The 14351-nt window shown below is 32.0% G+C and overlaps 2 protein-coding genes across 2 annotated transcripts; one reads left to right on the top strand and one right to left on the bottom strand.

Moving 5' to 3' along the window:
* Positions 1-2265: 2265 nt before the first annotated feature.
* LOC114372187 (protein NOI4-like) lies at positions 2266-3645 on the bottom strand. Its single transcript, XM_028329640.1, has 3 exons — positions 3467-3645; positions 3006-3194; positions 2266-2513 (listed from the first exon to the last, which is right to left on the bottom strand). The coding sequence occupies exons 1-3, from the start codon at positions 3470-3472 to the stop codon at positions 2469-2471; spliced, it is 240 nt and encodes a 79-aa protein (XP_028185441.1). The 5' UTR covers positions 3473-3645; the 3' UTR covers positions 2266-2468.
* Positions 3646-4521: 876 nt separating this feature from the next.
* Positions 4522-11618, top strand: LOC114403201 (probable ribosomal RNA small subunit methyltransferase B). Its single transcript, XM_028366003.1, has 17 exons — positions 4522-4705; positions 4816-4878; positions 4960-5114; positions 5343-5453; positions 5735-5800; positions 6250-6333; positions 6421-6507; positions 7639-7730; positions 7828-7888; positions 8153-8212; positions 8557-8617; positions 9084-9191; positions 9598-9716; positions 9799-9870; positions 9978-10063; positions 10312-10408; positions 10903-11618. The coding sequence occupies exons 1-17, from the start codon at positions 4558-4560 to the stop codon at positions 11032-11034; spliced, it is 1602 nt and encodes a 533-aa protein (XP_028221804.1). The 5' UTR covers positions 4522-4557; the 3' UTR covers positions 11035-11618.
* The last annotated feature ends 2733 nt before the right edge of the window (positions 11619-14351 follow it).

The raw sequence follows: 14351 nt of genomic DNA, 5'->3' as shown, positions 1-14351 counted from the left end.
CGGAGGTGGAGCTCCATGGTGCGGATGGTTATGGTGGCCCTCTGTTTATTGGAACTTGTTGCTTTCACAGAAGAGGTGATCTATGTGGGAAGAAATTCAATTGTCAATACAAAAATGATTGGAATGAGAAAGAGCTGATTAAATACTAGTGAAATTTTTAAGGGCCTTTTCATTTAAGCTTAGTGGACTTTTAAAGCCTTTTCATTTAACCAAGTTTTAAAAGATTATTTTTTTCCGAACTTTTTCTTTGCTTGACTCTAATTTGTTTTTTAATTTGACCTTTTAATTATTATTATTTTCATGAAATTTTTTATTTTGTTCAAACTACAAATTTCTTATTTGACATGGACTTTCGTCCCGACCAGACTTGCCCTCCAATGGATCCTCGTTAAGGGATTTAGATTGTACTCATTCCAATTACCAGACTCAATGAGCCCGGTATTGTTATTTATTGTCACTACCTCCCCGTGTCAGGATTGGGTAATTTGCGCGCCTGCTGCCTTCCTTGGATGTGGTAGCCGTTTCTCAGGCTCCCTCTCCGGAATCGAACCCTAATTCTCCGTCACCCGTCACCACCATGGTAGGCCACTATCCTACCATCGAAAGTTGATAGGGCAGAAATTTGAATATCTTATTATTATTTGACTTTTTCTATTAACAAATGTTAATTTGTTAATTTTGTTAAAAATATATCGATGAGAGATTCTTATCCATGATCTTCTTTCCTTCATTCTTCTTTCCTTTTTAAGTTTTCTTTTTTCAATTATCATGTCAACCTTATATCTTTCTTATTATAATTTGTGGATTAGTATGTTTACCTATACATTTTATTTATTTATTTCTAATTCACCATTGTGAGACTTGTTTTCTAATAATTGATATGAATAAAAAATTGAAATGAAAAAATATTTTAAATGAACTAAATAACTTTCCCTAAACCATAGATATGTTACCTTTGAATGACCCCATGTGATATACCAAGACACGTACAAAAAAAACCTAGACATATACTTGTGTGTATGTGTATATTTCTTTTCCTTGTTGAGAATGCAAGTAACATTTTGTGCTTAATATGTGGGTTCAACAGATGTCTAGCTCATTCATACCTTTCACATATGTAATACTCGGGGAGAGTTCTTCAGCTTTGATTGAGGGTTTGGTTTTTGGAGGCAGAATCCAGGGGTGGTGGAATAGCCTAAGGATGTGGTTGTACATAAGAACAAGTTCTTACCTTTTTGCTTTAATAGACATTGTCTTGAAATTCTTTGGGCGTTCATATTCATCCTTTGCTGTCACAAGTAAGATTATAGAAGATGATGTTTCCCAACGATACAAGAACGAGGTCATGGAGTTTGAAACCTCTTCTCCATTACTCAATTTGTTTTGTTTACTTGCCACTTTAAAGGAGTTAGTCCTTAGCAAAGTTGCTCTGACGACCGGAGAAAAAATGGTTTTGCAAGTTCTATTGTGTGGGTTTTTAGTTCTTATCAATTTCCCTATATACCAAGGCCTTTTCTTAAGGAAGAACAAGGGTAGATTGCCAAGCTCTTATACTATTAAATCTACTACATTGGCTTTAAGTGCATGTATCTTTTTCAAAGAATTGAATTAACTACATTAAGGTAGTCTCTGCTTTTATCTTTTGATTTTTTTTTTTACAATTACAATGAAAAATAATGTACTTATCGTACTTTTAATTGGAAAAGAAAGGCAATTTTATAGTTTTCCAATGCTTTTATTTTTAGAGTTTAATAGCTATATATTATTAGTATAAAAAAAGATTAAATTGTCAACCAATAGAAATTATTTTAATTTGGTATCAGTTTTAAGATTGTTATCATAAAAGTTAACAAATTTATTATATATGATGAATTGTGATTAAATAAATTATATAATTATTTTATACTATTAGTACATATTATGTTTTCTCTTATTTTTATAGCATTTGTAACAATTTGGATGATAATCAGGGTGTGAGTGATATAAAATTGATGAGTCATGTACAAGGGATGACTCTTAAAAAACACATGAATGAATTAAATGCATATCAAAATGAGAAAAATCTAAAAATTGTGTAAATATGAGATTATGTAACTAATGATAATTTAAACAATTTATTAATATTATCTATAAAAATAAGATATATATATATATATATATATATATATATATATTTATATATTTGGTAGCTCTTCGTCTAAAATTTTTATAGTTAAGTATATTTGATTTGAAAATATATAAATCAACAAGCTAAAGAAACTAAAGTTAGTCATATGGATAAACCACTTTATATATATGGATAAAAGTTTGTTTTCTTTACTTTTCCTTGTTGCAAACTCGCTTTTATAGCATATAAGCATAACATAATTCATCTACTACCCTCAACTCCTATCCTTGAGAAATCGTTGGAAGCAACTATTACATATAAACACGGTCTTCTGTTCAATCTTTTACACGAGCAACCATAACTATGACTCCACGGGAGGACTTTGTATGCAACAAAAACATTTTTTCTGAAAATCAAATGAGATTCATGAGAGGAGAAATGTAAATACAAAATAAACCCATAAACATCAAACAAATTATTAATTATAGGTTAAACAAATTATCCCTAAGCTAGATCAACTATCTATAGAGACAAAAATCAGATAGTTCATTTACCACTAACAGACATCCAGATACAGAAATTGCGAAAGACTATATATGCTAATCCAAGAGAACAATAAAAGTAAGAATCATATTTGGTTGCAACGTAAAGGTTGTAAATGAATCATTGTTGCAATGGGTCTAGGATCCACTTAACTTTTCAATCAAGGACAATGTTTAGCATCGTATATATTTAGGTAGCTCAGACAATCATTCTGTTGTTTCTTAATTCTTTTGAAATATAAATACATTATAAACCAAGAAAAGAAAAACAAGCATATAAATACACAACACTCATACAAAAACATAGACATGTAACGATATATTGATTATTATATCATAATGCAAGAATATCTTACACTTTGTGTTTTGCTTGGATCTAACGGAGGTCGTCTGGTACGAGGATTAACCTTTGCAGGTGACTCTGGTTTGCCACCACCTGTCTTTTTGTCATTTCTAGCTTTGTTGAAAATCACCGTGTAGCCTTCAGCTGAAGCTGGATCATTGACATCCCATTCACCAAACTTTGGTAGTGGTCGACCCGTGTCCTGAGGGTTATTCAGATTTTTTTGTGTAAAATATAATTAAACTCAAAAGGCTTATAAATATTTCCTCATTATGTGAATTTTATCCTAAAATTCAGACAATCAAACATGGATCATGTTACCAAAATCAATAAATTATTGTGAAATATGATTCATGGATATGAGGAGCAAAATTGAAATGAATAAGCAACATGAATGAGGAATCATATATAGGGAACAGATAATCAGAAGTAATTCATAGAAATTTGAGATAGTAAAAGAAAAATAACACATACCGACATGAATACAATGTTGGAAGATTTTCCGGAAAAAAAAGAGTGAGGAAAAGAAGGAGAAAATTTAGAAAAAGAGAGGGTGTTTTAAAGAAAATGGAAGAATTTTGGCGTTTATATGTAAGTGTAACGTGTTGAACGGAAACCAATGAGTGGTGATGTACAGACTAACGAATGTGTGTTGAAAAAAAGTAACGATGTGGAATGGTAAAGGAAGGAAGAAATCAATGACGCATCCACATTACACACACACATATATATTTCCATAGACCATCTGTGGAAAAACAAACACAAAAAAATTGTTCAATATGGTCAACCATAAACTCTCAATACACTATAGACGGATTGTATTCTCGTAAGTTCTTTTTGTAGTTATATGACGTATGAGTCACGACATTACGGTTTATTTAGGGTAAATGGCCTATTAAAAGCCAAATTGTACCAATTTTTTTTAGGATGAATGACCAACTTTTGTAAACTTACATGAAAGAATATTTGTTTAAAAAATATTCTATGAAAGTCTAAAAGATGAGTTAAAACTGTAATTAATTCTCATTTTTTGGTAGAGTAAAAATAAAAGAAAAGAGGAAACATTTCAAAAATTAATGAGTCAAACTACCTTTAACGTGTTATTTTAATTCAAAATATTCTTCTTTTATTTTTATTTATTCTATTTTCTTATTTTTTACCAAATAGAATATAAGTGTGAAATCATAATAGTTGTTGAATTTTATAATTTAGTGTCATGATTTTTAAAACTTATAATTTAATATCAAATTTATTTTTAAATAACAATAGAATTAATTGTCACACTTTTTTTAAGCATTCAAAACTAAAATTTTGATCTTATAGAATGGATTACATGTTGTTAGATTCAGATGGAAATCAAAAGTATAAAAATAAGAGAAATTTGTTTAAATTAAAATAGATTACAACAGGTATGATAATCACTTTCATTTCTTTCTCCTTCCCCTCTACCAAATAGAACACAGCATTAGAGGTCAAAATGGTCAATCAGCCTTTATTTTTAAAAAGAAAAAAATAACCTTTATTATCCAAAGAGCAAAGCCAAACAAACTGCTAAGAATCTAAGCATGGCGCGGGTGCTGTACATGGGTTTACCTTTCCCCGCAGAACCCCAGAAAACTGCATCTTCTTCTTCTTCTTCTTCTCCCTCGAAGCCATTGAAGCTTCCCCATAGAACCTGCAGCACCAACATATCCATTCCCAGCACTGCCAAAGGTAACAACAAACCATGCTAATGCTTCTTCATTTCCTGCTACAATGCTACTACTTTATTGATGCTTCCTTCACTATCACCAAAAAACTAAAATAAAAAATGAAACTTTCAGGCGGTGGCAATCGTTTGCTGAAAACCCAGAAGCTGAATTCAGAGGTTTCTCCTCACAGAGCTGGTACATCCACTTTCTCCCTCATCATCCTTTGAAAGAAGGTGTGGTTTGTCATTAATTGGTTTGATTTTGTTGATGTTGCAGTGTCAGCGGTGAGATTGATGCGGATTGAGCTTGGTGGTGCTTTTGCTGACCTTCTCAACGAGAAAGGGAAAGGTTCTGGTGAAAACGAGATGGGATATGTTCAAAGAACGCTTGGCTTTCGCACTCGGGAATTGAATCACCATGATCTTAGATTGGTTAGTTACTTTAGTTTAGTTTAGTTATCACTTTCGGCTCTGCTTCACAACATATATTACAAAATGTTTTATTTATTTATTTATTATTATTATTATTATTATTATTATTATTATTATATGTTTAGATGTTCTCTTTTACATCAAATAACTTTAAAAAATGGCTGCTTTGGTCAGAATTCATGAACAAATTTATTGATTCTGTTCTTGTTTTATACTACAATTACATAGGTCACAGACATTGTTGGGGGTACGATTCGCTGGAGAAGATATCTTGATCATCTTATCAGTTCACTATGTCATGATAAAGATATATCTAGCATGGAACCTCTTCTCTTACAGGTGATTTTGGTCTCTAAACTTTTGAGTATATTTGCATGAGTCGTTGACTAAGTAAATACTTCATATAGAGAAACAAACAGAAGGAGAAGACAAGAAGTTTTTTACATGTCACTCTAATTTAGTTTTGCAAGCGAAGAAAGATTTTGTAGTTGAACCTTTTGAAATAAAGATATAGGGTGTAACCATATATTCATTGGTCTTTTTTTATATAACAATTCATAGGTCTTTGAGTCCTTATATTGTTTGGACATGCTATTACTGATCTTAGTACTTTGTTTCAGATTCTACGAATTGGCTTCTATGAGATTGTCAAATTAGATATGCCACCTTATGCTGTCGTTGATGAGGTATTTTTTTGACCTATATATATATGTGTGTGTGTGTGTGTGTGTGTGTGTGTATGTATATATGATATATGTATGCATATTTCTTGTTTTGTAGATGAATAGATTGGGTTCACATATCTTGAAGCTTGAGCATATATAGTAAAGAGCATAATTTCAATAATGGGATGTGAATTAAATTTATAGTTGCAAAGGATTTTTATTTGTTGAATTTAAATTTTTTTAATGTTGTCTGCTGGTAGAGATATATTTTAAGCTTGTGTGTGATTATTGTTGTGAAATTCAACCTATATTTCTTTTTTTTTTCTGAAGAATTGTTCTTAAGAATAAAATCTGATGTCATGTTATTGCAAGTTTGATTGGTAAATTTTGAGGCTTTGGTTGAATATAATATATACACTATAGTCTAACCTTCACTTCATCGTTATGCCAATCTGATGTATGAAATGCAGAACGTGAAGCTTGCTAAATTTGCTCTCAGACCTGGGGCTGGCAACATGGTCAATGGAATTCTCCGAAAGCTAGTTGTGCTGAAGGTTTTATTCTTTGCAGATTGCATGTCTTAACTGTGAGAGTGGGAACTCGTGAAGAATTTATCAAATCCATTGATGTTTGGTTTGCAGGAGAAGGAAAGTCTTCCTTTGCCCAAAGTGGAGGGTGATGACCGTGCTCAAGCACGTGCTTTGGCAACTCTGTACTCACATCCAGTTGTGAGTGTCTGACTGCTGTCACTTTTTCTATCATTATTCTAATTCAGGGTAATTTAGAATTAAGAATCACTGCATCAGAGGCAGATAAGCATAAAAGCTTCTTTTTTTTGTGGTCAGCATCCGTACCAGTAAAGTATGGGTATTATATAAGCATAAGATGTGCAAAATGGATCTAAACAAAAATTTCAACAAAGAAGAATTAAAGCTATATGCTTAATACATAGTTTGTACTCATTTTCTAGCAATCTCTAGCATGCCTAAAATGCTATGCTAGCACTATTTTCTTAATATGGTGTGGTTGTTATCACAACCTACTTGATAGGCTAACATTGAAAAGCTGAAATTTTTTATTTTGAAGGTGGAAGGTTATATTTCAGATACACTGCAATAAAATCCAATGTATCTCATTTTGAATGGTGTTTTCTGGGTTGTTTTATACAAGAAGGGGTTTAAGAGTGTTCCACAACTGATAGGTCTAGTCTTGCTTCATGTTCCAAATAGTTAAAGTCAATAGTTGATTATCAGAAGATTTTGGTCTAACAAAATTTGTTAGTTGTGACGATGAATGTTACAAACCCAGAATGGAATTGGGGAAAAGAAAAGAAAAAACTTATTGATTGAATGAATTGAACAAAACAAAGGAGATAAATCTCTCCTCCAAGGTTTTCCCCTTTCCCACAGAGCTAATTCTTAATTTACAATTGATACAACTCAGAATGACCCCCTTCCCTTACATCCTCCTATATCTAGTTAACCCCTCTAACTAATTAACAAACTACTTATACTATTGCTAATTGTTTTTCTTTTGTCTTTACTAATTCTTATCAACAAATTTTATTTACCTTTTTTGGATTCATAGCTATGTTAGTTTTATATTATTTTTGTTTATAAATGAAAGTTTAGAAGGGATATATTACTCCAGTACTACTACTCACTCAAGGTGCCAATGGAAAGGACAGGCAGAGGACCAGTGTAAAATGGATAATTTAGCGTCCAGCAGAAAAATACTTTTTTAATCAAACTAACAATGTAAAGATTAACAGAAGAAATTTTGCAATTCACTAAACTTGCTATCACCAGAATAAGGAAAGCAAAACTTAATTGAAACACTTTCTTATTGCTTCTTTGTAGTGGATGGTAAGGAGATGGACAAAGTATCTTGGCCAGGAAGAAGCCATTAAATTGATGATATGGAACAACAGTGAACCCAGTTTCAGCTTAAGGCTAGTGAATATTTCTTCCATTTTTCTGTGCTCCACCCAGAGTAGCATGTAAAAAAGACAATAAAGAACTCAGGCTATATATTTATGCTAATTTCAGAGCAAACCGTGCAAGAGGTTTTTCAAGAGATGACCTTGTGACACAGCTTAATGCATTGAAGGTGCTACTACTCATGATTGAATGTGGCATTTACTTCTGCTTATAACACTATCTTTTTTATTTTATTATTTTATTATTATTATTTTAATATTGTTTTGAACTTTAGAAATTCCTGCTATTTTGTTTTGAATGAAATCCTCTCTTTCTGTACAGGTTTGAGCAGAAGTTCATGTTACATTCACATATTATAATTGTATTTTATCTCTTGCTCTCTGTCTCATCTTTGTCTTCCTGACAGATTTTAGTATTTCTTATTAAATATCAGGTCCCACACAAACTTTCACCGCATTTGGATGAATTTGTTCGTATCAAAACTGGGTTGCAGGTATGATAGTGAGACAAAGGGTTGATTACAAGGATGCTTTCATATGTGAATTTTCTAACTTGTATAATGATTTTTTGAGTCAAACACTGATTAGAGGAGAAAAGTTTTGGGGACTAACTAAACATATTTCCTACCATGTGTAATAGCTAATAGGTTCGATATCAATAGTGTGAAATTGGGCTTTAGCCAGCTACTGACCTACTGTGGGTGTATCTTTTCCTTTTATTTTATGCTTTATATTTTTCACATGGGAGGCAATGAAGTTATATTTGTTTTGCTGTTATAATCTGTTATGAACTAAGCATGACTTTCTCATGTTTACTATTTATAGTCTCATATTTCAGATTATTATTCAAGCTGGTCTTCTCAAAAAGGGTTTATGTTCAGTTCAGGATGAGAGTGCAGGTCAACTTGTCATCTTTTCTCATAGAAGGGATGCCTATAAGGCTGTAATATCTAAAGTTTCGTTTCCCTTCTTTTGTATTTTACTTTGAACACTGGCCTCTGCTTTGCTAAGATGACCCACCAGGAATAATGCATTATTGCAGTTAAAAAAAAGAAGGAATAATGCATTATTTTTATGCATTTATCTTAATGTATTAGTAGGACTGAAGTTTCTTTCTACGATTCTCTTCTGCTTGATGGAATATGAGTCACTAAGTAGGATTATTTAGGTCATTTGCCAAGCAACCTTTAGAAAGCAGACATATGGCCAAAGGCCTTGCATCTTGCATAAATGCTATTTTACCCAATATGCTAGTTGAAGTATAGATTTCAACCAGTCTTAGTTTTTTTTTTTTTTTAATTAAAAGAAATTTTTATATTACATGGTTATATTCTTGTACAGTGTGTCACACATCCTTGATTGCAGGTCTGGTAGTTTCTGTTGTGGATCCTCAACCTGGTGAAACTATCATTGATTGTTGTGCTGCTCCTGGTGGAAAGACCCTCTACATGGCCTCTCATTTAAGTGGCCAAGGTATCAATTTGTCTAAGAATTTATTAAAATCATATTGGATTTCAATTTCTTTAGAAGTTATAATAAATGTTTCCTTAATTTTCTTTTTCTTCCGAGAAAGAAATTCACCCCAGAGACTTCTAGTTAGTTTTAGTGAATTATCTCTTTGACCCTGGGATTTGGAATTAGTAGCTTTGTGAAATGTGAACATAGTTTCAGATTCCTTCCTCTCCTCAATTCTCAACCCATAATAGCTCACCAAAAAAAATGTTCTCTATTGGAGATAATAATCTCCTTAGATCTTCATTCAAGCTATCAGACAGTGTGTTTTGCTCTGCAATGTACTTAGTGATGTGTTGGTATACTAGTTTCTTGTTTTTTAAGTTTACCATTCAGCCAATTTAAAGGAAAAAACTTGTGTTTTCAGGTAAGGTATTTGCAATTGATGTAAATAGTGGTAGGTTGAGAATTCTTAAAGAGACAGCAAAGTTGCACCAAGTGGATGGTGTCATTACTGCCATCCATGCTGATCTTCGTACATTACCTGTATGTAATTTTGTCCTTGCAGTGTTAACTAGGAAATTGCTTATTTAATTATTTCTTATTGGTTTTCCTTTGCATTTCCCAGGATAGTGGACAGCTTAAGAGTAACAAAGTTTTGTTGGACGCTCCATGCTCTGGACTTGGTGTTCTTTCCAAGGTGATAGGGCTAAATATGTTTACTCATTGTCATTGTTTTCGCAAAATTATTCAGTGTATTCCCCTTTTCTTGTTTGTTAATCTGCTTTTATTCCTTGGCTTTTGAAGAGAGCGGACTTGCGTTGGAACAAGAATCTGGAGGATATGGAACAACTGAAGGAATTACAGGATGAGCTCCTGGATGCAGCATCCAAGTAAATGCCAGAAATTCTCTTTGATGTACCTCTGTTTGTGTGCATTATTTTTAGTTCAGTGAATTTATTGAGTGAAGTGATAAAAAGCTTCACATGCTGGTTGCTAATCATGTAATGAATCAAGCCTTGTTGCATGCTTAGATGATAACTTGAGTATCCTAATTTTAAAATAAGTTCTGTAGAAGTAGTTGAAACTAATCTATGACACATTGTTTTCACCTGATGGATTTTTTTTTCTGCACATGCAGATTGGTAAAACCTGGGGGAGTATTAGTTTACAGTACATGCTCCATAGATCCTGAAGAGAATGGCGACAGGGTAGTGGCATTTCTTGCAAGACATTCGGTAAGCAATATCACTATTCACCAATCTTTGCAGAAAAAAAAAAAAAACTATTCACCAATCTTATTCAAATATTCTGTTTTTTGGTTTTAAATACACTTGTCCTTGGTAAATTGTACTACTTTAAATTACCTTTTGTTGAATATTTATTATGCAAGTTACATGTGTATCTGGGTTCATCGGACATATCTTCTATGCCAGCTGTTTTAAGTTCCAAATCCTCCTTTTAAGCTTGGTGATGGGCTGCTTTAGAGAAATTAAATGCTATTTATATTACCAGGAATTTGTTGAATAGCATGAGGTTACCGGGAGTTTTAATTTAAGTATGGAAAGTCAAATGCTTTTCATGTAATGATTACTCTCATCTGATTGTCTATTTTGACATATAACAGTATGGATTTACCAGGAGCAGCATGTATATTATTCTCTTTGGAGTTCAGTACTCTGGTTTCCAGTTTCATTTTTCAAGTGCTAATTTATTATTCTCTGAATTTCAGGATTTCCACATTGATCCAGTAGACAGATATGTTCCTCCTGATTTTGTGACAAGCAGTGGTTTCTTTTTCTCCAACCCAGTTAAACATTCACTAGATGGCTCCTTTGCAGCTCGTTTAGTACGTGATTTATAGAATGAATTTCCGGGAAGGAATTCTCTGTGGCTCTATCCCCAATTACGTGACATTCAAATTCAATGAAAAATGAAGAGGCTGCTTATGAGTTGCATGCGGCTATTCTGGTTCGTCTCTCCAATTCATCATGCTTTGAAATCAAGCATTAACCCTCCGTGAGATACTGCACTTACAGAGCAGACATTCTGATTACTCTCCATAGAAAAGATTTATATGAGATTGTCAGCAAGTTCTATTTCCCCAGGAACTTTGGAAGGATGATGAAATGATGACATTATAATAAGCAAAGATTCGAGTAGATTAAACTGTAAAGTTCCGAATGGAATGTCCAAGCTTCTAAGATTTCTCCAACTTAATACATATTCTGATGCAGCTTCAAGAAATTCCTTTTAAGTGTAATGTTCAGTAGCTGTTTACAGGGGAATGCTGTTTTTTACTGTTATGCTGCTAATTACAATACACGATCATTGATGTTACTGGTTGCAAATGTTGAATAGGAATATAGAAACATATTGCTACAGTTTGTCTATGACGATTAGATGAATGGAAATTCTAGGACCTTGAATTTGAGAGTTAATAGCTGATCTTAGTCTGTAGTTGTCTATACAAGAAGTTGCACGGCAAAGGCTGGTTATGAATGCAAGTTAGAAATGATATGCTATTGTGGGAAAAAAAAATATATATATTCTGTTAAGGTTTAAAAAAACATGTTTACTTGGGCATAACATGCATTTCTCACCGTTGGGGTATCGTTTGGCAGAGTCCTTACTTTCGTTTTTGTCTTGGCTTTTTTAGTATATGATATTAAACAGGAATGTAAATCTTCAAGCATTCGTTTCTGGTTACTTTGGACCTTCCTGCGTACTTTATATAATGGAAGTGATATTAAATTATTAGAAATTAGTTCTAAGTAACTGAGAGCAATAAATCGATAGTGCCAGTGAACCCTGTTGTAATACTAGTCAATTGAATACTAGATTGGACCTTTAATCCTGGGATTAGCTTCTAATGTATTTTTTTTAAAAAAAATATTTTTTGCACCAGAGTTTTTTATAAAATTATTTTCGTAGTCGGAAGTGATGAGATTAAGTTTCCAATGCACAAAGTCTCCTCTACATATGCAGCTAAAGAAACAAACATAATTATCTGCAAACTGTGTTGGGCTTTCTCACTTATATTAGCACCTTTTTAGAGAAATGGTATCGATGCTAGTTATGTGTGTTTCCATAGAAGATGAAGATAAGAAGAAAGCAACAGATAACCGTGGTTGCATGTACATTTGGTTTCTACGAATGCATAGGCTATAACTAGATACGCAAGGTACTAATTGTTGTGCATGTCTAGAACGTGTCATGTAAACTGTTATCCTCTCTGCTTTACTCTGCTCAGAAGTCACAAGTGAGAACAAACAAGCCTACACAGACAAACACCCTGGTCTGGTCCCTGACATTAATTTCAAACGCCAAAACACGAAGGCAGGTCCATAAGGGGGGTGGTATGGTAATAGATAAAGTAAAAGATAAAAAATTTCATTATATTTTATGAATTTAATTAGAATGTTCTGATAATGCAAATTTTTATATATTATTATGCATTCACATATCATATGTATTGTAAGTGTGTTAATTTTTATATGTAATTATTTTAAAAGTTATGCATCAAATAATCTTTAAGTAGTTACCATTTACCAATATAAAAATCTATGCAATGTTATGTTATGAAAATTAAACTCATTTTATTTACATGCAAAATGCTACCTAAGATCTTATTCAACGAAGTAGTTCTTTGGTTCTAGCCATTTAAATAAAATAATCCGCGGCTCAAACGCAACACGACACAGTTCTGGTCGAACACTACAAACCTTCTCCAGGTCTCTGACATTTTCGCACAAAACTTCACTGTCACAAATCAACCCTTTCGGCTATGATGTGTTCAATCGATTTACCCTAGAGGGATTATATGAGTCTCTAAAAACTTGTTGGACGATCCTTATAACTGACAATTACTTGTTATTTACTGAGCAATTGTTTTACTGGGTCCTCCTGTGGGGTTCAGATGGCAGCGTAAAATTTACTATATTATATGTACTATTTTATATTCTTAAGAACAAAATCAAAAATACTATGAGAAACTGAAATTTACCTATGCTGATCCTGAAAATTGTATCCTACAAAGCTGTACATAACTTTTTCTTCTACTTTTTTTGATATAAAAAGCATTTACATAACTTATATAAAGTGTAATTACCACTTACTAATTACGTGTGTATCTTAACAGATATTTTTTTTTGGTACGTACTTTAAGTGACTACATATTTAAAAAATAAAATTATTTATTAATTATAACACATCATCGTACTTACCAAACTAACCAAAAATGGCGTATATCAAAATTGAAGTCAGTTAATCTTTTAAAGTAAATTCTAAACTCTAACGAGTTGGCTTAATTACTGTGCTTCATACTTTAGTTTTTACTTCAGTTTGGATCTGTTTCGCCATATTTTAGGCCAAAATTCTTGAACTATGTCTTTTATATTCACTTGGGATGATTCAAAACAAAATCAAATTGTTTTGGTATATATAGGTTCCTCTAGGGTTGGAGTTGAAGGTTGTCTACCAGAGTATGAAAATGTATTCTAATGTAGTTGAAGTTTCTCAAAATATGATTTTATCATATCTTATTCCCTAATCTTAGAGATAAAGTATGATGAGATATAGCCAAGATATGGTTAAGGTTTGCTACATATGTTCAAGATATGATAAGGCATAATAAGATATAATAGAATAGAATAAAATAATAAGCTTGATCGTGTCAAAATCTCATCTAAAATAGGTAAAGGTCAGTTGCATGTTGAGTTCATATGTCTGCTGACCTTTAAATGACCATAGGGTACACAAACCAATCAAAATAAAATAAATTTACTTTTTAATTGACCTCCTAGTAAAAATATTTTTAATTGAACATATTCTTTTTATAATATTTTTTTAAAGAAATATGGGTTTTGATTACTTTACATATATATGAAAGGAAGTAAAAAGAGACTTCATATTTGTGCTTGATTAATAAAAAATAAATAATTTTGATTGATTTTTAAAAGATGTATTTAAGAATTAATACTGAACAAAATATAAATTAAGCTTAACATGGCATGTACATAAAAATGATTAATTTTATATATCAATAACGATTGACAAAACCACTTATATCTTTTAATAAAGTGATTTAGAATTTAAATCCTAGTGATTTAAGGTTAACTAAACAATAATTATTTTTCTTTTTTAAAATTGAAATAAATCAATTAGCCATCATTTTTAATT

The sequence above is a fragment of the Glycine soja genome, chromosome 2 (assembly GCF_004193775.1).
Source record: "Glycine soja cultivar W05 chromosome 2, ASM419377v2, whole genome shotgun sequence".
Taxonomy (NCBI): domain Eukaryota; kingdom Viridiplantae; phylum Streptophyta; class Magnoliopsida; order Fabales; family Fabaceae; genus Glycine; species Glycine soja.
The sequence above is the reverse complement of the archived record's forward strand: the minus strand, read 5'-3'. Positions and strand labels throughout refer to the sequence as shown.